The sequence below is a fragment of the Maniola hyperantus genome, chromosome 22 (genome assembly GCF_902806685.2).
Source record: "Maniola hyperantus chromosome 22, iAphHyp1.2, whole genome shotgun sequence".
NCBI lineage: Eukaryota > Metazoa > Arthropoda > Insecta > Lepidoptera > Nymphalidae > Maniola > Maniola hyperantus.
Genome location: NC_048557.2, coordinates 4,354,946 through 4,375,674, shown reverse-complemented (window position 1 = coordinate 4,375,674; position 20,729 = coordinate 4,354,946). Strand labels below are relative to the sequence as shown.

The 20,729-nt window shown below is 34.6% G+C and overlaps 1 protein-coding gene across 1 annotated transcript in view; it reads left to right on the top strand.

The window, feature by feature from the left end:
- Window positions 1-18,097, top strand: part of Gycalpha99B (guanylate cyclase 1 soluble subunit alpha 2) — a 75,131-nt gene extending 57,034 nt beyond the window's left edge. The window contains exons 8-14 of the mRNA XM_034980594.2: window positions 3,225-3,404; window positions 6,895-7,033; window positions 7,575-7,741; window positions 8,273-8,416; window positions 9,135-9,289; window positions 13,633-13,774; window positions 15,011-18,097. Coding sequence (XP_034836485.2) covers window positions 3,225-3,404; window positions 6,895-7,033; window positions 7,575-7,741; window positions 8,273-8,416; window positions 9,135-9,289; window positions 13,633-13,774; window positions 15,011-15,094 — 1,011 coding nt within the window. The 3' untranslated portion in view covers window positions 15,095-18,097. The remainder of the gene's footprint in view (window positions 1-3,224; window positions 3,405-6,894; window positions 7,034-7,574; window positions 7,742-8,272; window positions 8,417-9,134; window positions 9,290-13,632; window positions 13,775-15,010) is intronic.
- Window positions 18,098-20,729: the final 2,632 nt, after the last annotated feature.

Genomic DNA, 20,729 nt, shown 5'->3' with positions numbered 1-20,729 from the left:
GTGATTTCAGCTGACAGACGATTTAAAACGTAGTTTATTACTAGCGGTAATATCTTATTACTATACAAATCATGCCCACGTGGAATGGTGCCAAGAATACTGGCTGCAGTTCCGCGTTGAACAGCCAGGCTGATCAAATGCGCAAAAAATGAGCCAGCCCTTCTGTCACCAGATGAGGCTTAAATCGTGGTGAAATATCTCGTAAAAAATATTTAATAGTGGGAATATTAATTAATTATTTAATAGTTTAAAAATTTATTAGTGGGAGGTCCCGGGTTCGATTTCTGGCAGGGGTTTGGAATTTTATAATTTCTAAATTTCTGGTCTGGTCTGGTGGGAGGCTTCGGCCGTGGCTAGTTACCACCCTACCGGCAAAGCCGTGCCGCCAAGCGATTTAGCGTTCCGGTACGATGCCGTGTAGAAACCAAAGGGTATAGGTTTAATAAAAACTGCCATACCCCTTCCAGGTTAGCCCGCTATCATCTTAGACTGCATCATCACTTACCATCAGGTGAGATTGCAGTCAAGGGCTAACTTGTATCTGAATAAATAAAAATAAAAAAAAATTAAATATTACTTTTATGTAATGCATTAAGGTAGAATATGAGAGGTCATGTCGTCTGAATAATGCACTAAATAAGCACCCTATGAATTCCAATGTTAATCTGCCAATTTGTATGGAGATATCCAAATCACGGCAGATTTGCAACACCGGGGTCCAACAGGAAGTAGGAAGTACAGGTACGCAATTTCGCTGAATCGGTATCGGAAACGATATCGACTAAAGACTGGCGCATTATATCGTACCGTATGTACTTCTGTAGCATACAATCGGTTTCCAATATTCCAATTTCAATTATCTATGTGTAAGTGTACATTACGTATCAAACCCTTAGTTTAGTCTAGGCCTTTAGAATGACATTTCGGCTTTGTAGAGCGTTGTCTCTGTCACTCATACCTATATGACGTTATGTCGGTCTCAACGACAGACACAACGCTCTACAAATCTGCTATCTCCTAAAGGTCTATGTACATTTTCTGTCGCGTACTGTAGGTCCATCTACTTTGGTTGCTTGAGAATGAAACTACGTTTGTATGGAGTAAGTGATGCGACTTGGCTACGCGTCGCCAGGTCGCCAGAGTATCCAGTCTTTATGTAGGGGCCGGTCGGTCGTGGCTACGCTTCTAAATTGGGGGCGTCGCGGTCGCCAGACAATAGCCAAGTTAGTGCGGTAGCTGTCATACATTTCAATACGAACTGTATAGATAAGTAGCCAGCGGCGTCCTAGTGTGTTAGCTCTCTTAATCACAATAATGACCGATGGTTATTGGACCAACTTAATTGATAGTAACACAGCATATTCTATCCCCAATCGAATAATTCATCAGAATGTCTCAGTTCATAGATTATTCACGACTCACACATCGAGCCGAGATCACTGGAGATTATTTCAGCTTAATCCTGACGTTGAAATACAATATCATTAATATTCAGTGTAATCAGGAGCGCTTCAGTCTTCAATGTAATTAGCAAACCACGAAAATTCGTAATTAATTAACGCTCCGGTTTAATTCTGCAACGCTCTTAACTGATATTATAAAGCTTTAAAATTTCATAAAAACAAATGTTACAAAAAACTAAAAATATAAGACAATTATGTAAGTGTGTAATAATAATATTATTAGATAATTATGTCATTGTGTAATAATATTTTATTATGGGTTATGTCAATCTCTCTGTATGCTACGTTTTCACATCCCATCCCTTTAAAATGCTTGCATCGCAAAAACAGACAGGCTTTTTTGAGGACAATCAAAGAGCTCCCACGGAAGTTTTAAAAGTTACAAACATTGTAAAATGTTGTTATCTTCAAAAAACTACATGGTACTTAACTTAATTACTTACAACATAACATTGCCAATATATGACAGAAATGTCATCCTAATGGTTTGGCAATAATCGTTATCCCAAGTGAAATGTTTTCATAACCGAGCAATGATTATTATTATAGTTTCAGTAACTTTGTTAGTTCTTGTTTCTTGTCTAAATACAGGGTGTAACCAGAACGTTAGCAAAAACATAGCGTTATTGTTATACTATCTAAACTCAATCCAATAACAATAACCCTTTGCCTCAATTTGTAGTATAAGTGATTTAGTATCTTTCAAACCCGCAATGTATAGGGCGCAAAATTCGGTTCAATGACCCACCTATGACGCTGCATTGACTTCGAGTGGCCTAATTACGCAACGTTCGTTAACTTCTAGCGTCAGTCAGATGTTTTATTTGCAATATATCGTAAGCTTTTACAAAATATAGGATTTTTTAAAAGAAAAATTGCGTTTTTTTTGTGGTATCATACCATTTGCTAGCGTTCTGCTTACACCTTGTATACTAACACGTTACGTGATTATCATTTAAAAAATATTACTTTTGATCTCAAAATATGTACCTATTCTACGGGATGATCAAAAACCTAAAACCACGTGAACAAAGTCGCGTGCACAGTAAATAAGGCACTAGCTCCTAGCCTATAACTAACTGAATCCTTCCAATTTTGTAACAAACATTTTTTCCCACAGGATCTTAACATAAAAGGGCAGATAGTTTTCTGTTAGAAGTCCGTTTCCCTAGAGACCCCCACTAAGAAAGAATTTTGAAATATTCTACAAGGAACTTATTATAATAAGAGACTAGCTCCTTGCCTTTAAGTAACTGTACGCTTAGTACGAGATTTGATGTCTTACCAACGTTGATAGTATTCGAGTGTCGAAAACCTTCCGCTTTATAGTAAAGTAGATCTTAAAGTTTGTCTACGCATCTACAGCCAGCGCTCCAAGCGGAAATGTTGCGAAATTAAAATCAGTGGCATTGAATTTTTGACTTTAATTCAAGGCACTTTAGGTCCATTTTACTTTGACACTATTGTGTTTCGACTCTCGAATTCTAGCAACGTTTGGTGAGACGTAAAATCTTATACTAAGCGTACTGCGCTCCATGCGGAAACGTTGCGAAATTAAAATCAGTGGCATTGAATTTTTGACTTCAATTCAAGGCGCTTTAGGTCCATTTTACTTTGACGGTATTGTGTTTCGACTCTCGAATTCTAGCAACGTTAGGTGAGACGTAAAATCTTATACTAAGCGTACTGAATCCTCCCACTATTCATACAAATTGTTTCGACCCATCAATCCAATTTTGTAACAAACATTTTTTCCCACAGGGTCTCGAGATAAAAGGGCAGATGGTTTTCTGTTCGGAGTCGGATTCCCTACTTTTTGTGGGGTCGCCGTTTCTCGACGGTCTCGAGGGTCTAACTGGCAGAGGGCTGTTTATTTCCGACATTCCATTACATGATGCGACAAGGGATGTCATCTTGGTCAGCGAACAGACGAGAGCTCAGGTTTGTATATTTTGTCGACGTCATTTTTAACCGACTTAAAAAAAGGAGGAGGTTCTCAATTCGTCGGAATCTTTTTTATTTTTTTATTTTTTATGTACTTTCTTTTTATTTGAAACGTTATACTTCCAAGGTGGTCCCATATAAATTTAGTGAAGATCTGATGAACATCTTCGAAGATAGATAATGGAACTCCTCAACGGATAAGAGTAAATTGCTCGCGATCAGTGTAATAGCTTAGTGAACAGTAAATTTTTGACTAGACTTTAGAATGAGATTTCGACTTTGTAGAGCGTTGTCTCTGTCACTCATACCTATGTGACGCTTTGTCCCGCTATCCGCTATCGCTTTCTAAAGGTCGATGTACAATAATTTCTGCCACGTACTGTACCTAATAATAACACTGCAACAATAAAGCAAAATGGTAATTAAATAAAATATCTCGCCTAATGAAAATTTTAAATGATAAAACGCCCTGAGCTTCGTGTAAGCGTGGGACAATTGACTTGTTAACTCCAATCTTAATTTAAATATACTTAATTTTATCTTGTTCATAATTTTTAAAGGATTTTTGCTTGCAATAAAAATTATAACGAAGTAATTAATTTTAAGAGAAAAGGTGTAGGTATTTTAATTTTTGTCATTCGAACTCAAAATACATGGGTACCTTTTTAACCGACTTATAAAAAGGAGGTGGTTCTTAATTCGGCCCGTTTCTTCTTTTCTGCATAATAAAATTAACTAGAAATATCAACTCGCCCGAATTCAACATACATAGGTACACGTGTAGAAACAAAAGTTATTTTTTACTTGGTATAGCATTTTTGGAAGTCGGTTTTTTTTAATTTATTTGATTTTGAAATATTATTACAGCTTTGAATTATCACGCTCTTATAAATACCCTAAATCACCGTAACTAATTGTATTTGCATGGACATGTTATCCCATCCTGTCCCGCAATAACACAAAGGATCATTAATTAGCTACAATATGTTAAAATCAGTTTTGCGCCAGTGAAATCACACTGGTGAGCTAAAACTATCAATGTAAAATGGTTTAGTCATCAAAGGTCATAAGTCTCTAAGAATAACAATGTTTAAGTGACCTTTGATATTCGAGTAGCATGACACCTTTCCAAAATGGATTTAGCTCAGATATAACGCAGTGGTCCCACCGCCGACGAGGAAGCGACTAGCTATCGACCCTTTCTATCGCTTGAGAGACGTACAATAGATATAATTATGATTCCGTGTCTATAAAAGAGATAAATATATTAATACTAGATGATGTCCGCGACTTCTTCCGTGTGGATTTTGGCTTTTAAAAATCCCGTGGGAACTCTTTAATTTTCTGGGATAAAAAGTGTCCTTCCTCGGGATGCAAGCTATATCTGTACCAAATGTCGTCAAAATCGGTTGAACGGATGGGCCGTGAAAGGCTAGCAGACAGACAGACATTCGCATTTATAATATTAGTATGGATTGATTACTGACTATGCATACTGCTGCCGAAAATTTATTTCGTGCCACTAGTTTGTCGCAGCGACAAGAGATATCAAAGAAAAATTCACTCAGCGACGCTCTCTTGGCGGTAAAAACACTCGCGCAGTATGCGCAAGTGTTTTAATACTAAATTAATATACCTAGAACAAGCTATCGCACTTGCACACTCATTATAGCCCAGCGACAAAACTATTCGATACACCCTCGCTTTTCGTTGCTCGCCAAATCCTTTCTAGTCTTTGAAATAATAAATAAATAATCATTTATTACAGACTTTGGTAAATATATTGTAAACTTAATAATGGACCATATTAAGTTTCCAATATATTTACCAAAGTTAGTGTGTTTGTAACCACATTTTCTTCCTTAAAATTATGTCAGTAATGTTAGTACTAAATAAATAAATAAATGAATAAAATGGCTCGTGAGTTTTAGCTCAACTCTTTTTCGCTAATCGTTGACGGTCGGACAACTGCCTAAATATATATTATTAAATAGAACGTTTTCAAAAGAAGGAGTAATCGCGAACATTAATCTATTACTACAATACCTACCTATAATCGGTATAATATTATGAAAGACGGACCTCGAGAAAGGCTGCCGAATTTCGGTAAATCCATAAATCTTGCGATTCAATATTTCGCGTTAATGAGAATTTGTAGACGTGATCCGACTTCAATAATTGCTTAGCAATTGAGCAGCCGTTGAAAAAAATCGATCAAGTGCGTGTCTGTTTCACACACCATGGGTTCCGTACCCTCAAGTACAAGAAATAATACTTTTAATTTTATTTTTGTGATGTAATCACAAAACCGGACTATCGGATTTTCCTCTTTACGATCTATAAGGCAATGCTACTTGCCAAATTTCATGATTCTAGGTCAACGGAAAGTACTAAGTTGATACGCTTGGCGGGTATTGGCAGACACAAAAGCCTGACAGATGACGAAGTGATCCTATAAGGGTTCCTTTTTCCTCTGAGGTACAGAACCCTAAAAATCTATCTAAAGTTCGGAATCGAGGATTATTTAAGTATTTAATTTGGTTCTGAATATGATTAATGATTCTTTTATCAAAGTTTTTGTAGTTAGATTTAAAAATAATGTTGAAAATATCTCGGAGTTGGCTCAAAGGATTTATATTTCACAAGATGCTTTCTCGAATCGTGTTTCATTTTTATTATTAATGGTACCTACTTTAGTTGTAAGAAATTGCGAGAAACGAATCTAATTAGAATAAACATAGTACTATGGTATAATTACCTAATCAGTACTCTTATTATATATGCGAAAGTGTGTTTGTTTGTTGGTTTATTGGTTTGTTGGTTAGTCCTTCAATCACGTTGCAACGGAGCAAGGGATCGACGAGATTTTTTGCATGAGCATAGCTTAGACATAGGCTACTTTTTATCGCAGAAAATCAAAGTTTCCACGGGATTTATAAAAACCTAAATTCACGCGGACGAAGTCGCGGCCATCAGCTAGTAGCTTATAATTATTATGACTGAAACAAGAACCGAGCAAAGTCGGGGCTGGTTAGTTAGTTTTCAATTATTGTTACTTAGTAAGGTTTAGTTTACATAGAGCAAGTATTCAACCGAGTGTGAAACCACATTCCTCGCATGAGATACCTAACTAGACCTAGATTCCTGGATAGAGCGTACTTTAACTTGAAATTGTAGACAAACAGCTTGGCTTCATAGAATGATAGTGAATAATCTAAATATATAAAAGGAAAAGGTGACTGACTGACTGACTGACTGACTGACTGATCTATCAACGCACAGCTCAAACTACTGGTCGCATCGGGCTGAAATTTGGCTTGCAGATAGTTATTATGACGTAGACATTCGCTAAGAAAGGATTTTTGAAAATTCAACCCATACGGGGGTGAAATAGGGGTTCGAAATTTGTGTAGTCTATGCGGACAAAGTCGCGGGCATAAACTAGTAAATAATAAGGTGAAATAACATTGTATAAATTTCGTCACAGGACGGACTACGGAAACGCATGGACAAACTAAAGAACTCAATAATGGAGACCAGCAAATCTGTGGATAAGGAAAGAGAGAAGAACGTCAGTCTGCTGCATTTAATATTCCCGCCACACATCGCTAAACGACTTTGGCTAGGTAAGTTGATATGGCGCTCGTGTCGTCTCTTGAAAATTCTCGTAAAGTAGATTTTATATCGCTGTTGAACTTTATGATACTTACTTCGTGTTTTTTTTTCCTCCGATCTTCCAGTAAGACTTTTCAGGCAACAAAACAGGATGAACTCATTTGGTATTTAAGACCTTTTCGTCTGAAAAATGTTGTTAGTTTGTCTAATAATAATCATAAACCAGAACACATACTAGCGATAAAAACAATCATTCAGGACCTGTAAACTAATAGTTGCACGGTATTTCAAGGTGCACATAACTAGTATTACAATTATTATTTTATAAAGTTATAAACAATACACATATCTTTTGATTAGACAGTATGATAGAATTTAATAGCAAACATGAGCGCGAGCGCAGTGAGGTAATATTTTTTGTTTAGCGCCTCCCACACACACACATCTCTGTGTCAGAATATTCCTTTAAATAATAAAATCACTCGTGGTCACCTCGTGGTCACCAAAGAGCTATCTTGCACTACTTACGTACCTACTCTGTTTGTTGTAAAGGCGAAGAAATCGAAGCCAAGAGCCACGATGACGTCACAATGCTGTTCAGCGATATAGTTGGTTTCACGTCAATCTGCGCAACCGCCACGCCGATGATGGTTATAGCTATGCTAGAGGACTTGTACAGCGTGTTCGATATATTCTGTGAAGAACTTGATGTTTATAAGGTAAGATTCCTTTACCGATGAAGTTCCGATACCGTCAATGGCTGTCGAAAGTCTTCTCAATTTAGAATCACCATTTTTTTCAGTGAAATCTATTTTAGTTTCTGAATAATTGTGCGAAAACTGTAATCATCAAAAATCTATTTCATACAGTGTGAAATTTTAATGGCTGTTTTCCCACAGCAAAACAATAATTTTGTCTTGATATTACATTGGAGCAAAATATTAGAATCAGAAAATGGCAGATTTATAATTTGTGAAAAACAAAAACCGAAAGAATTATTTTTTAATTTATAATTATTCTAATAGCTTATCAACATAAGCAATTTTTTGATTGATTAACAAAAATCAGTTTTTCTTAGTTTCTGTTAAATTTATAATTATTCTAATAGCTTATCAACGATTAACAAAAATCAGTTTTTCTTAGTTTCTGAAAAAGTGTCTTTGAGTTAAAACTGTTTTGATATAAGTAGTTGTGCGATATGTTAAATATTTATTTGGAACACACCCACGTAGTTTGTTCGTAATTTTTAGGTCGAAACAATCGGCGATGCGTACTGTGTGGCAAGTGGGCTACATCGCAAGATAGATACTCACGCACCCCAAATAGCTTGGATGGCGTTACGTATGGTTGAGACATGCGCTCAACATCTAACACACGAAGGAAATCCTATAAAGGTAGGCTGAAATGTTATGAAATAGAAATAGAAAGATTTTTATTCAAGTAAACTTGTACAAGTAGGTACTTTTGAATCGTCAAATGTCTACCAATATGAAGGAATTCTCGAGCTGCTAGTAAATTACTATACTAATATGTACAAATACGTTTAATAACTCTAATGGAAAGCAATACGTTTCAATTTCTTACCTTTCGTCTACGAAAATACTACTTTCTTGTGTGACGGTTAAACGCGTAGCAAAAGTCTACGTGAATTTGCTACGATGGCTACACGTAGTAGTGCGTAGTAGGTAGTAATATAATTATAGACGTCATTGTTTACAATTTCCGGCCGAAAGTATTCCTTTTTTTTCAAACACAGAGAAGTTCTTAACCTTTACAAATAACATAGGTGTAAATAAAGATTTAGATGCTTTATTGAGATGTCTACAAAAGTCATATTAATTTATTTTTATGTTTATTTGATGTCGAATTTTTTTTTTGCACTTTTTTATACATTTATTTAAAACTTCAGCGTGTATAGTAGATTTCATAGAGAAAAAACTTATCACTAAAAATTTTATATTTACAAAAAATATACGCCGTCCAAATGGTCATTTTATGGGCATTGTGCCCAAAACACTGACGCTATTACCTCGCTGAACAGCAAGGCTCAACCGTTACCGTCGAGTTAATGATTAATTTACTTTAGTCTAAGCAATATTTTTTTTTACACAGATGCGAATAGGGCTTCACACGGGCACGGTGCTGGCTGGAGTGGTCGGGAAGACGATGCTGAAGTACTGCCTCTTTGGACACAACGTCACTCTGGCCAACAAGTTCGAGTCTGGCTCCGAGCCACTCATGATCAATGTCAGCCCTACCACATATGAGTAAGGTTTTTTTTCTTTCATTAATAGCATCTTCATCAAAATGTAACATGACTCGGAAAAGTTAAAGAGGGCGCGTAACATGACTCGGAAAAGTTTAAGGGGGCGTGCCTAATTGAGCGTGACTTCTCAAATAGGAGGTGGACGTCGTAACCACTAGACTATCATGACTCCTTTTAGATAATTTTTTTGAAGTATAAAGATACCCCCAAGCGAACAAAATTTTTCACGGTTTTGGAACCAAATAAATCAGCGCCACCTCTTAGATACTAATGAACGACCCGTTTGAAATCCAGACGTCACTGAGGTTGCATTGGTGCTAAAGCACCATCCGTAAAGCTCCAAAATCATCCACAGCACCATAAAGGAGTCGGTGCCATTTTGTTTGTTCAGTGGCCCTGTCCATACGAAGTAATATATAAGTCAATGATTTTAATGTTGTGGGTACATACCATTTATTAATTTTTGTTTTTATTTGTCGATATTCTTCGAAGTAATCATATTATTAAACACGATACTAATAAAAATTAATATTTATGTTTACTTCGAAGAAATTATCTTCCCACCTTGGTATCATAAAACCATCTAAGCAATTACCATGTTGCCCACGCTATGTTTCATAGAATTCTGGCAACTGGCAAGCTATTTTTGTTTGCTTTGAATGGAAAGTGATGATATTAAATTAGGGGAAATTATAATATGGTCTGGCTATTGAGATGAAGCTTTGAAATCATTTCTATTTTCATAATGTTCATAATATTGAGTGGGAAATTTCAATTTCTAGTAATTAGGGGCTTAAGTCGGGTACTTACTTAGAGGTGAATCAAGTTATGTATCTAATAATTAATAATAATGTGTTGAGAGACGTTTAGACGACGAGCGCACTTCCCAGCGTTCTTTATATACACATTTTCATTTGAACTAAATCAAACTTAATGAATTTTGTAAACACATTTAAGAAACAAATAAATTGACAGTCAATGGGGATTAGCTATGTTCTTTAGTGAAACCGGGGTGTAAGTTATGTAAGTTAAAATGATTCATTAGTAATTGATTTAACCCAATAGAAGTCACTGTACTCAGTTTCTGAAAGATCTTACTTGAGTTGGTAAGATTGAAATAGGTCTATAATTACTTAGACATTTTTATAACCTGATTTAAGAGGAGTAAGTTTAGGTACCACACATTAATTACACACTAATAAAGGAACACATGACATTTCGACTTTGTAGAGCGTTGTCTCTGTCACTCATACCTATCGGACGTTTTGTCGGTCTCAACAACAGAGACAATGCTCTACAAATCCGCTATCTCCTTCTAAAGATCGATGTACATTATATTCTGCTGCGTACTGTAAATTCTTGTAAAGCTTGACATATGTTAGCCACTACGCAACGCAGCAATATATTATAATATCTGTCAATAAAGTCTGTAATAACATATGTATAGCCCCATGATATGGGAACAAGATGTCGTGACACTAAATTGGATCGGCCCATTAATTTTCATATCCATTGTACCCTCCGTAAAACTTTATTGTGTGTACAAATTGATGACTTATAGCCCAAAAACGATATTAATATTGCGAGTACTTGCACGGTTTTTGTATATTTTATAACCAGAAAAAATGTTTGGTTAATCCTTTTATATTTTCACGTCATAAAATATCATTGTTGATTGTTTTAGCACTAGGAACACTTGAGGAGTTTACAGTTTACAGTTTTGAGGAGAACAGTTGAGGAGGGTTAGCCGCTCCCACCTTAGACTGCATCGTCACTTACCATCAGGTGAGATTGCAGTCAAGGGCTAACTTGTATCTGAATAAAAATAAAATAAAAAGGATAATAAATATAGCCTAGTTGGGGCAGCGTATTATCACAGAATACTTAATTAGTACATTACAGATATTACAAACTGCAGTACATTATCATCATCATCATCATCAACCGATAGACGTCCACTGCTGGACATAGGTCTCTTGTAGGGACTTCCCCACGCTACGGTCTTGCGCCGCCTGAAACAAGCGGCTCCCTGCGACTAGTCTGATGTCGTCCGGCTACCTAGTGGGGGCCTTCCAACACTGCGTCTTCCGGTGCGAGGTCGCCATTCCAGCACCTTTGGACCCCAACATCTATCGGTTTTACGAACTATGTGCCCTGCCCATTGTCACTTCAGTTTCGCAACCCGTTGAGCTATATGTCGGTTACTCTAGTCCTTCTACGGATCTCTTCATTTCTGATTTGATCACGTAGAGAAACTCCAAGCATTGGTCTCTCCATCGCCTGCTGAGTGATTTTGAGCTTTCTTATGAGGCTAAAGATATCTTATGAGGCTTGTGATCTAAATATAAACGAAAAGTTGACTGACTGCCTGACTGACTAATCTATCAACGCACAGCTCGAACTACTAAACGGATCAGGCTGAAATTTGGCATGCAGATAGCTATTATGACATAGACATCCGCTAAAAAAGGATTTTTAAAAATTCCTTGGGAACTCTTTGATTTTCCGGGATAAAAAGCCTATGGCACTTTCCAGCTCTTACACTATACCCATGCAAAATATCACGGTGATCCGTTGCTTCGTTGCGACGTGATTGAAGGACAAACCAACAAACAAACACTTTCGCATTTACTTCTGGGTTACTAAGTATAGGGTTACTGATTTACTCTTCTTTAAGTCATAGGTCGAAGAATCTATCACTGATGTTCAACTAAATACCTGCGAAGCAACTAGTTACCTCTGGCGACAAGCTCACGCTTATTATCCCTCTTAGGTATGAGTACCTATTTTGAGTTCTACCAAGTCAAATCTGTAAATCCACACGCAATTTAGATTCAAGTTTAAAAAATGTAAAATACAAATAACTGGGTGAGCAATTGTATGTGGGTGAATCTACAATTCACACATGACCAACCGTGTTGGACGGAAGCGCAACCTTTTGTACCTACATCCGGAAATAACGACCAGTCATGTAACTGCTGCTATGCAATTGTGAACCTTAAGCGTATATGAAAATATGTTTGGATTTCTTTTAATTTGCAGTTTGCATATGCTTCGGTCGACTCCAAAAATCTACGTAACACTATGAAGGAATTCTCGAGCTGCTAGTGAATTACTAGACTAATATATACGAATGCGATTATAAACTCTAATTTATAGCAGTACGTTTGAATTTCTTGTGTACCCTTTCCTCTACGAAAAACTACTCTCTTGTGTGACGGTAAAACGCGTAGCAAAATTCTACGTGAATTTGCTACGATGGCTACACGTAGTAGTGCGTAGTAGAGTAGGTTGTACAATGTACATAGACGTCAATTGTTTACAATATTCGGCCGAAAGTATTCCTTTTTTTCCAAACACAGAGAAGTTATTTACCCTTACAAATAACATTATAGGTGTAAATAAAGATTTAGATGCTTTTATTTATATAAACACGCAAGAGGCGGCGGTGGTAAATTCTCAGCCAGCCTCATAAATATCCCCCTAAATCTCGACTCAGCTGGCTTTCGAGGGTTTCGCTTGACGTTGATGAATCAATCAGTCAGCCATCGTTCACTTCAGTTGTTTATTTATCGGCTTTACTGTGGGTCACGGCACTAGCTTAAATTATCCGGTATAAATTTCAGTAACTACTCTCATTATCAAATTTAAAAAAAATCACATTTTAGGGCTGTTGGAAGAAATCTCTCCATTAGAGGTAAAGTGTCCACAGCCAGACGTAGTTCTCTTGTAGCTCACACGCCATGGTCTTGCGCCACCTGAGGCCAGCGGTTCCCTGCGCCTCGTTTGATGTTTTCTTTCCGGTGTGTACGAACACTGCGCCTTCCGATGTAAGGTCGCCATTCTAGCACTGTGGGATCACAACGTCTGTCGGTTTTTCAAACTATGGGCCTTGCCCTTTGCCTATAGAACTCGCAAGCTTCGCAACTCGTTTAGAGTACAATCATTTAATGAAAGATTTTATTGGTTCATACTTCAAAGATTTCGATTAATACAATGTGGTACCTAAGTCTTAAAGTTGTAGCAATCTTCTTTAGAAGATCCTTATTTCCAAGGCAAAATGTGTGGATAACAAGTAAAATTTTGACCAATATGACTAGTAAAGTTTTCACAAGCCTTTTACTTACAGCAAAAAAAATTGTCAGACAAAAACACAAACAACTCTCAACTACCTAAATTAAAAAAATCGCCGAAAAATCCAAAAACGTACCATAGCAAGTTACGCTAACCACAAGCAGTTAAAATTACAACCGTACAAATTCCATGCAAATTTTACAAACCACAAACATTTTCGCACACTCTATCCAGGGAAAAGTTTGAGTAACAAGCATAATTTTTTCGCAGGTGGCTAATAAAGTTCCCCGGATTTGAAATGGAGCCACGCGACCGTTCCTGCCTACCGAATTCGTTCCCCGAGGACATTCCCGGGACGTGTCACTTTCTACACAGGTACTTGCATCCTGGGACGGACCCTAACGAGACTCAGGTGAGTAATTGGGAGCCTGGATTGCCTGGTACCGTGTGGTATCTTGATTTATGGGATTTATTTGTCCAAAGATTTCGATTAATACCTATGGTCCGCGACAGGTTGAGATGGCAATCGGGGTATGAGGCGGTGAGACGCCTCGCACACTCACTTGTCACCCACGCTCACCCGCACCGGGTTAGCAAGGGGTTCCTTCCATGATTGCTATCTCAACCTGTCGCGTACTATACCTGCAGTCTTACACAGACTGGAATTCGTAGTCAAAACAAGAGCTTCTTTGGTAGATCATTCAGACGACATATGTCGTATTTAACCTTTGTATAATGTATTAAGGTTGAATTGTGACACAATATGTCGTCTGAATGGTACCCTAAAGCTCATATCTTGACTACGAATTCCGGTGTTAAAGTTGTAGCAATCTTCTCTAGTAGGCGCTCACTTGAACTTTTCTCATTCATTTCTACGGCACGCCGGCGGTTGCAACTAAATACAAAAATTTCAGTACGGATCTAGCGCTTCTTGTAGATCTAGCGTGTGCAATCTCCTTGATTTGCCACACCTATCAAGATAACTGTATAGTATATGTACATGAGTAGATTCTATATGGGCTCACACGCAATCATCTGTACAAGCGTTTATAGCAGTGAATCACTTTGGGTACGGTCTAGGGTTGGGTAACCTTCATTAGCAAATGACGGTAGTTGTAAAAATATGCGGGGTGTAATTTGAAATGGTTTTCAGGTTTCTTTACACATCCTCTATGTTTTAAACGTGTTATGGATTAAAGACTTGTAATAGTAAATTATATATATTACAGTAATAGTAAGAGATATATATTACAGAAGTTATAGCTAATTTTCGTACTATAGAGGTTTTCTTTACTTCTTTATCACATATTTGGTTGATATTATTATTCAAATTCAAATTTCTTTATTGCAAATATGGGTAAAAAGTGGAGATGTTACAAAAACAAAAAGATACAGCCAAATTCTGCCTATTATCTATGCATATATATAATTAAGAATGAAAGAATATAAGTAACGTCGTTAATCATCGGTTCATAAGCAGGCTGAAAAGAGTCGATTCAGAAATAATTCACTATTGTCAATATGAAGTTATACTAGATACAGAATAAAAATCTCAGTAATAAATTCGTACGTAACTGTGATTAGGTAGTTACCTATAGTTAAATGGTTTATTTAAAAAAGGTATTCAAATGGGATCTCTTTTATACAGGTTAAACACATAGAAGACGCTTTAAAAGAATTCGGCATTGGACAAGGAAAGACGAGTGAAGTGGACAGTAAAGAACCGACATAGTGTAAAAATGTATAATTATTTCATAAACTCCAAGCTACTTCCTAATTTACATTCCCATGTAAAAAACAAATTGTAAAAGTTTTTGTAATAACAGTGCAACTTTTTATCATAGATCAGTGTAACAACTTTTTACTAGTATTATACGTTTATTTACTGACTTAACTATACTATACTTGACTTTATGACATTTAATAACAGCTGATCTGACACAGATTCGCACGGGTGATTTTAAGATTTCAACATTACTACATTAATTTGATTTATTTATTGGCATCCAAAACAGATTACAATAATTATAATTATAACCTAGTTCCACAATACAACGTATCGTTCTTATTGTAACCCTAACATACTCTTATACTTACAATCATGCAATAAATTAATAAATCTAAATCTAATCCAAATCTAAATTATAGCCAGAGTTTAAAGCAACGCGTAGGTATTATGTACACAATATAAATAACGACCTAACAATTAATTATGTGAGCAGAAATATTTTACTTAATTAATTTAATTATTTTTCTAAAGAAGATTGGAAATCAGTGATCAAAAATATCTATATCTATACAACCAGCTTAACAAATTCAAAAAGCGACACATTCTTTTGACACGATTGTAATATGAGGTATTATTTTTAAAAATTTCAATAGCAAAAGTTTTAGATCTACGGCTTATATATCTAATATTAATGTTTATCTGTCTATGTGTGTGTCCTATGCTAATATAGGTATATAAGCATAGGACACACATAGATTTTTTTGAGATTTATGCTTCCAAACAAATGAATGTTGTGCGCTGACTTTGTACTATAATATGTCTAATGACTAGTAATTTTATACAACCTTCAGTAGCCCAAGCATAATAAAATATGCGACAATGCTTTCTCGTAGTTTCTGCATAGATAAAACAGAGCGAAAACCGCTTTCATTACAAATACAAAACGAAATAGAGCAAACATAGCTTGTAAAAGCTCAGTTAATTTAAAAACTTTGTTCATTCGAAATAAAGCTTTTCAATTTGAAGACTCTTATATTGTGTGACTCGGAAACGTTTTTAGGGTTCCGTATCTCCAAAGACAAAAAGGAACCCTTTTAGTATCACTTCGTTGTGTCTGTCAAGACCCGTCAAGGGAATCAAAACTTATAGGGTACTTCCCATTGACCTAGAATCATGAAAGGCAGATAGCAATAACATAAATAGTACAAGTAAAGGGAAAAATCCGAAAACGGTGAATTTGTGGTTAGGGATATCATAAAAATAATTAAAAAGTGTTATTTTTATACGATGTTACGGAACCCTTCGTGTACGAATCTGACTCGCATTTGACCTGTTTTATTATTCTGATCATTTTGTGTTTTCTTCGTTGACAAGTTTATGATAATCTCTTAAGATTTCTTTTACGTTTATAGCTGAGTTTGTACGCCATTTGTGCGATTGTTTTACGGCTGAAAATACGAAAATGAACCCAATTTCTTTAACGATAATGACTTATTTTACGGAGCAGGGCTATTGCTACATTTTTTGTTAATTCAGTAAACAAGTCCCGTATAAGTATTGAATTTGGCAAACTTTTTCTGAATAAGTACCCGTACTAAATTAATCTGTACAAATGAATCGATGTACAGCTGTACCACTCGTACTTATATGTATCTATGTTTATGACCACAATATAAGTATATAGTACGTACCTACTTAATACAAAAATCGCACCACGATTGTCTGTAATACATTAAAATAAAGCAAAAGTAGAGAGAATTACAACGTAAGTAAATAATATTCATTATTATTAGTGTATAAAAAATATTCATAAATTCATAATATTATTACTTAATATTGTAAACGTATTGCACTAGTAAAACTTAATTCGAATAAAAAAGGTTTCAGAGAGATGAAAAAATATAGGGCTTTCTTTAAACATTACCAAAGTTTAGATACTTACATAAATAATTTTCAGGTTAATTAATAATAATATGATTTTTTCTGTTAACAAAAATATTCTGAATTTCATAAATCCCTGCTAATAGAATCTTTCATAGGAATATTTATTATAAATTCTGTGGTATTTTTAAACCAGCTGTGTCAATCTTTGATCATTGCATTAATAACATTATAAGATTTTGTTGTAATGGCTGTAGCAAAAACACACAATGTAATACATAACCAATGCTTATTATTTTTACCTCATACTCTATGGAATATTTATCTGTAAGCGAAATACATTTTTAGGTAAATCGTAACATCCACGTATGTACACACGTACAAGTATAATGTAACGTTTTACCTGTCATAAACTCACAGGTAAATTCTATGAATCACAGGTAACACGTAAGAGTATAGTGTTACGCTTTACCTTTCATGGACACACTTGTAAATTCTTTCAATCACAGGTAACACGTAGAAGTAAAGTGATACTTTTTACCTATCGTGAACACACAGGTTTATTCTGGCAATCACAGGTAACGCGAAGAATTATAGTGTTACGTTTTACCTGTCGTGAACTCACTGATAAATTCTATCAATCATGGGTAAACTCGCTCCCAACGATAAATAAAATTACAAACATCATTTCATTATAAATGTGTGTACCCTAATGTGATTACATAATTAGAACGTAATTTTAACGATTTATGTGAAGCTTTACAATATTACACATAAGAAAATGTAAATAAGAAATCTGGGATAATTACGACTTATATTTAATGAACTAATGCATTATGCCGTTGCTGTACATAGGATTTAGATAAACATCGGCTTTGTATAAAATGCTACGAATTAATATAGGCCATATAATAATATTACCGATTAATAGAATATAATCGAATAACTTTTAGCACGTATAGACGTAAATTGCAGTAATAATAATAATATTAGGTGTAGGTACGGTGCTATTTTTTACGTTACTTACTGCTGATCAAAATTCAACATTTTTAAAAGAAAATACAATTGTTAGTGTCATATAAGTACCTATGCTTACAAAATCTGTCTAGCTGATATGTGATTTAAACATCATAACTTTTTTCTTTTATTTACATTTTTTGATGATTATAATGACGAAAACTTGTATGGAAGTACTTAATATAGATTATTTGTTCACGATTTAATAGTATAGTAAGTTTATAACATCTATACATATATTTTAATTTATATACGGCTGTTACCAAAGATCGGGTTTAGTTACTCATTTTACTGAAAAAAAACCTGGCCTAAAAACTTACTAATTTTACAGAATGTATTTCGATACCTACTATGAAAACACAGCATGTTGAAATTACATTGAAAAATTATTAGGTACTTTTATTTAATTGAAAATTAATAGTTGGAATTGATTACTGGAATTACTATTATTGGAATTGGACTATATTCAGTGGAATACATTAATAGCGGTCTGTATTAATTTAATTACGGGTAAAATTGTATATAACTACATTAAGGAATTTGGTACATACTAACGAAAAAGCGAATGTTCTAAAATAGTTAAAAGCTTTACTGCGATAACTTGTACGTGAATTTAGTTATATTATATACTTAGTATTATAGGTAGTATTATAATTCCTTAAAATTAATTATAAATTAATATTAAGGTTATTATAAAATAAAATCAAAGTACATATTTTACTAAAAATGTCTCATAGCTTAATTATATTTGCAAAAACTTCTGTAGGTAACTTAAAATTTGTAACAATATACCCATTACCCATATTATATTTCATTGCAAACCTAATTATCTTTTTTTTACAAATCTGTGACTAAGCAAACAAGACTTCGCTTTGAATCAAATTGGGAGTGAAATCGCTTAGACAAGGTTCAGACGGTCGATAGATACATAATATTACGATTTTATAATACCGACAAATTATTTATTGAGACTGCGTATCACAATATTGTATCGCTTCGATATAATATGAATTTTTATTCTATAGACTGTTTGATCCTTGCCTTGATTACTGTCATACATAATTTTTTTTCTGATGACTACGAATCTTTGTATTAATATATTTAATGCGTATTATTTATTGATATGACATAATATAGTAGATTTAATAGCTAAGAACTTATGCACATGAAAACATTTTCACGCGGATAAACGCGCAACTACCTCGCTCTACCTATCCTTTGAATGTAAAACTATATTTTTTAAATATACTTTCGTGCGTTGAACATAGAAAATTTGTTGTAGGACTTCACTAAAGCTAATATTACCGGCTCACTGCCTATTTGATGGGGAAAAGTATTCGGTATGCACACTCAAAGCTTTTACGTACGACTCAAATTCACATCCAAAGTGCGGTTATCCTAAGTAAACTAAATTTGTGAACGTTTCTAAAAGGAAATAGACTGCGACTCGCATATCGGGTTCGCAGCGGGTTTTGGTTGCGTCAGACGTGCTTAAATGTCGCCATGTGCAAAGGCCCTTATTGCTATGCTTTTACATTATCGTCACATATCGTGTAGGATTGTTAGTGAAGCATCTAGTCGACATAGTTTTAGAGATTAGTTAATTAAAAGTAAATATTTGTAATTGTAATTTTGTAGACAATAACATGTACCCACGTATTTTGTTTAATTACGAACTTCATTTCTATTTGTAGATACACATGTTATATTTCAATCATAATAAAATTAATTATTATTATATTTTCTATTGAATTGTTGATGTTTTAAAGATCTTTATTATCGGATTGCAAATTTTTCTTTCGTCGTACTTTGCACATTATACATAATATATATTATAAATTATGTTTAATTAGTAATTAATGTATAATACAATAATTTAAACTGGACATCAATACTGTCCACTAGAAATTATTATTTACCGTTGAAAATTGATTAACTAGATTTCTAGGTTCTTTATATTAGTGTTCTTTAAATTTAGATTTTAGAGTATGAAAAGCTCGCGTAGTATTTATTCAACCAAATTTCCTAGGCGTACAATGAATGTTTTACATAAATAATTATTATATATTTTATGTACCAATTAAATAGCGTTTAGATATTAATAATATTGAGTAACACTTTATAATCGAAATCTACATAAAAAGCTATGTACATGAAAATGTAGACGACTATTTTATAACTGTTCATTATACTATAAATTCTTTTAGGCATAGGCTTTATTTTAAGCTCTAAACTAAACACGCTAAAATAAAGTAAACCAAACTTTCCTAAGTGTTTCTATATTTTGTCGAATGTTATTGTTTCAATTTTTTATAAAATTATTTTGTTACGTAATAAACTATTAAAATTACTCGTAGATGTTCTATTAATCAGGGGCACATTACAAAAAAACAGTTGCAATTCCGAAATGATTAAGAACGGTTCATTTTATTAGGCGTCCATTAGATCATAGGTTCTGCATCAGTCAATTCCGTCAATCATGAGTTATGAATGTATGATCATTGAATAGGGGGTATCACACTTTCAATTCATACACGATTCTTAGATTGCAGGATCTTAAGAACATCCGGATACATTGCGATTCTGTCAATATATCAATATTTCCTCTCTACGAGATCGCGATATCTCATATCGCGTGAAAATATTGACAGTGTAACGTGCCTCAATGTGAACATAAATAACAATATGCAAAGAATATTATATTGTCATTTCATGAAATATAGTACTAACGAGATTCGAT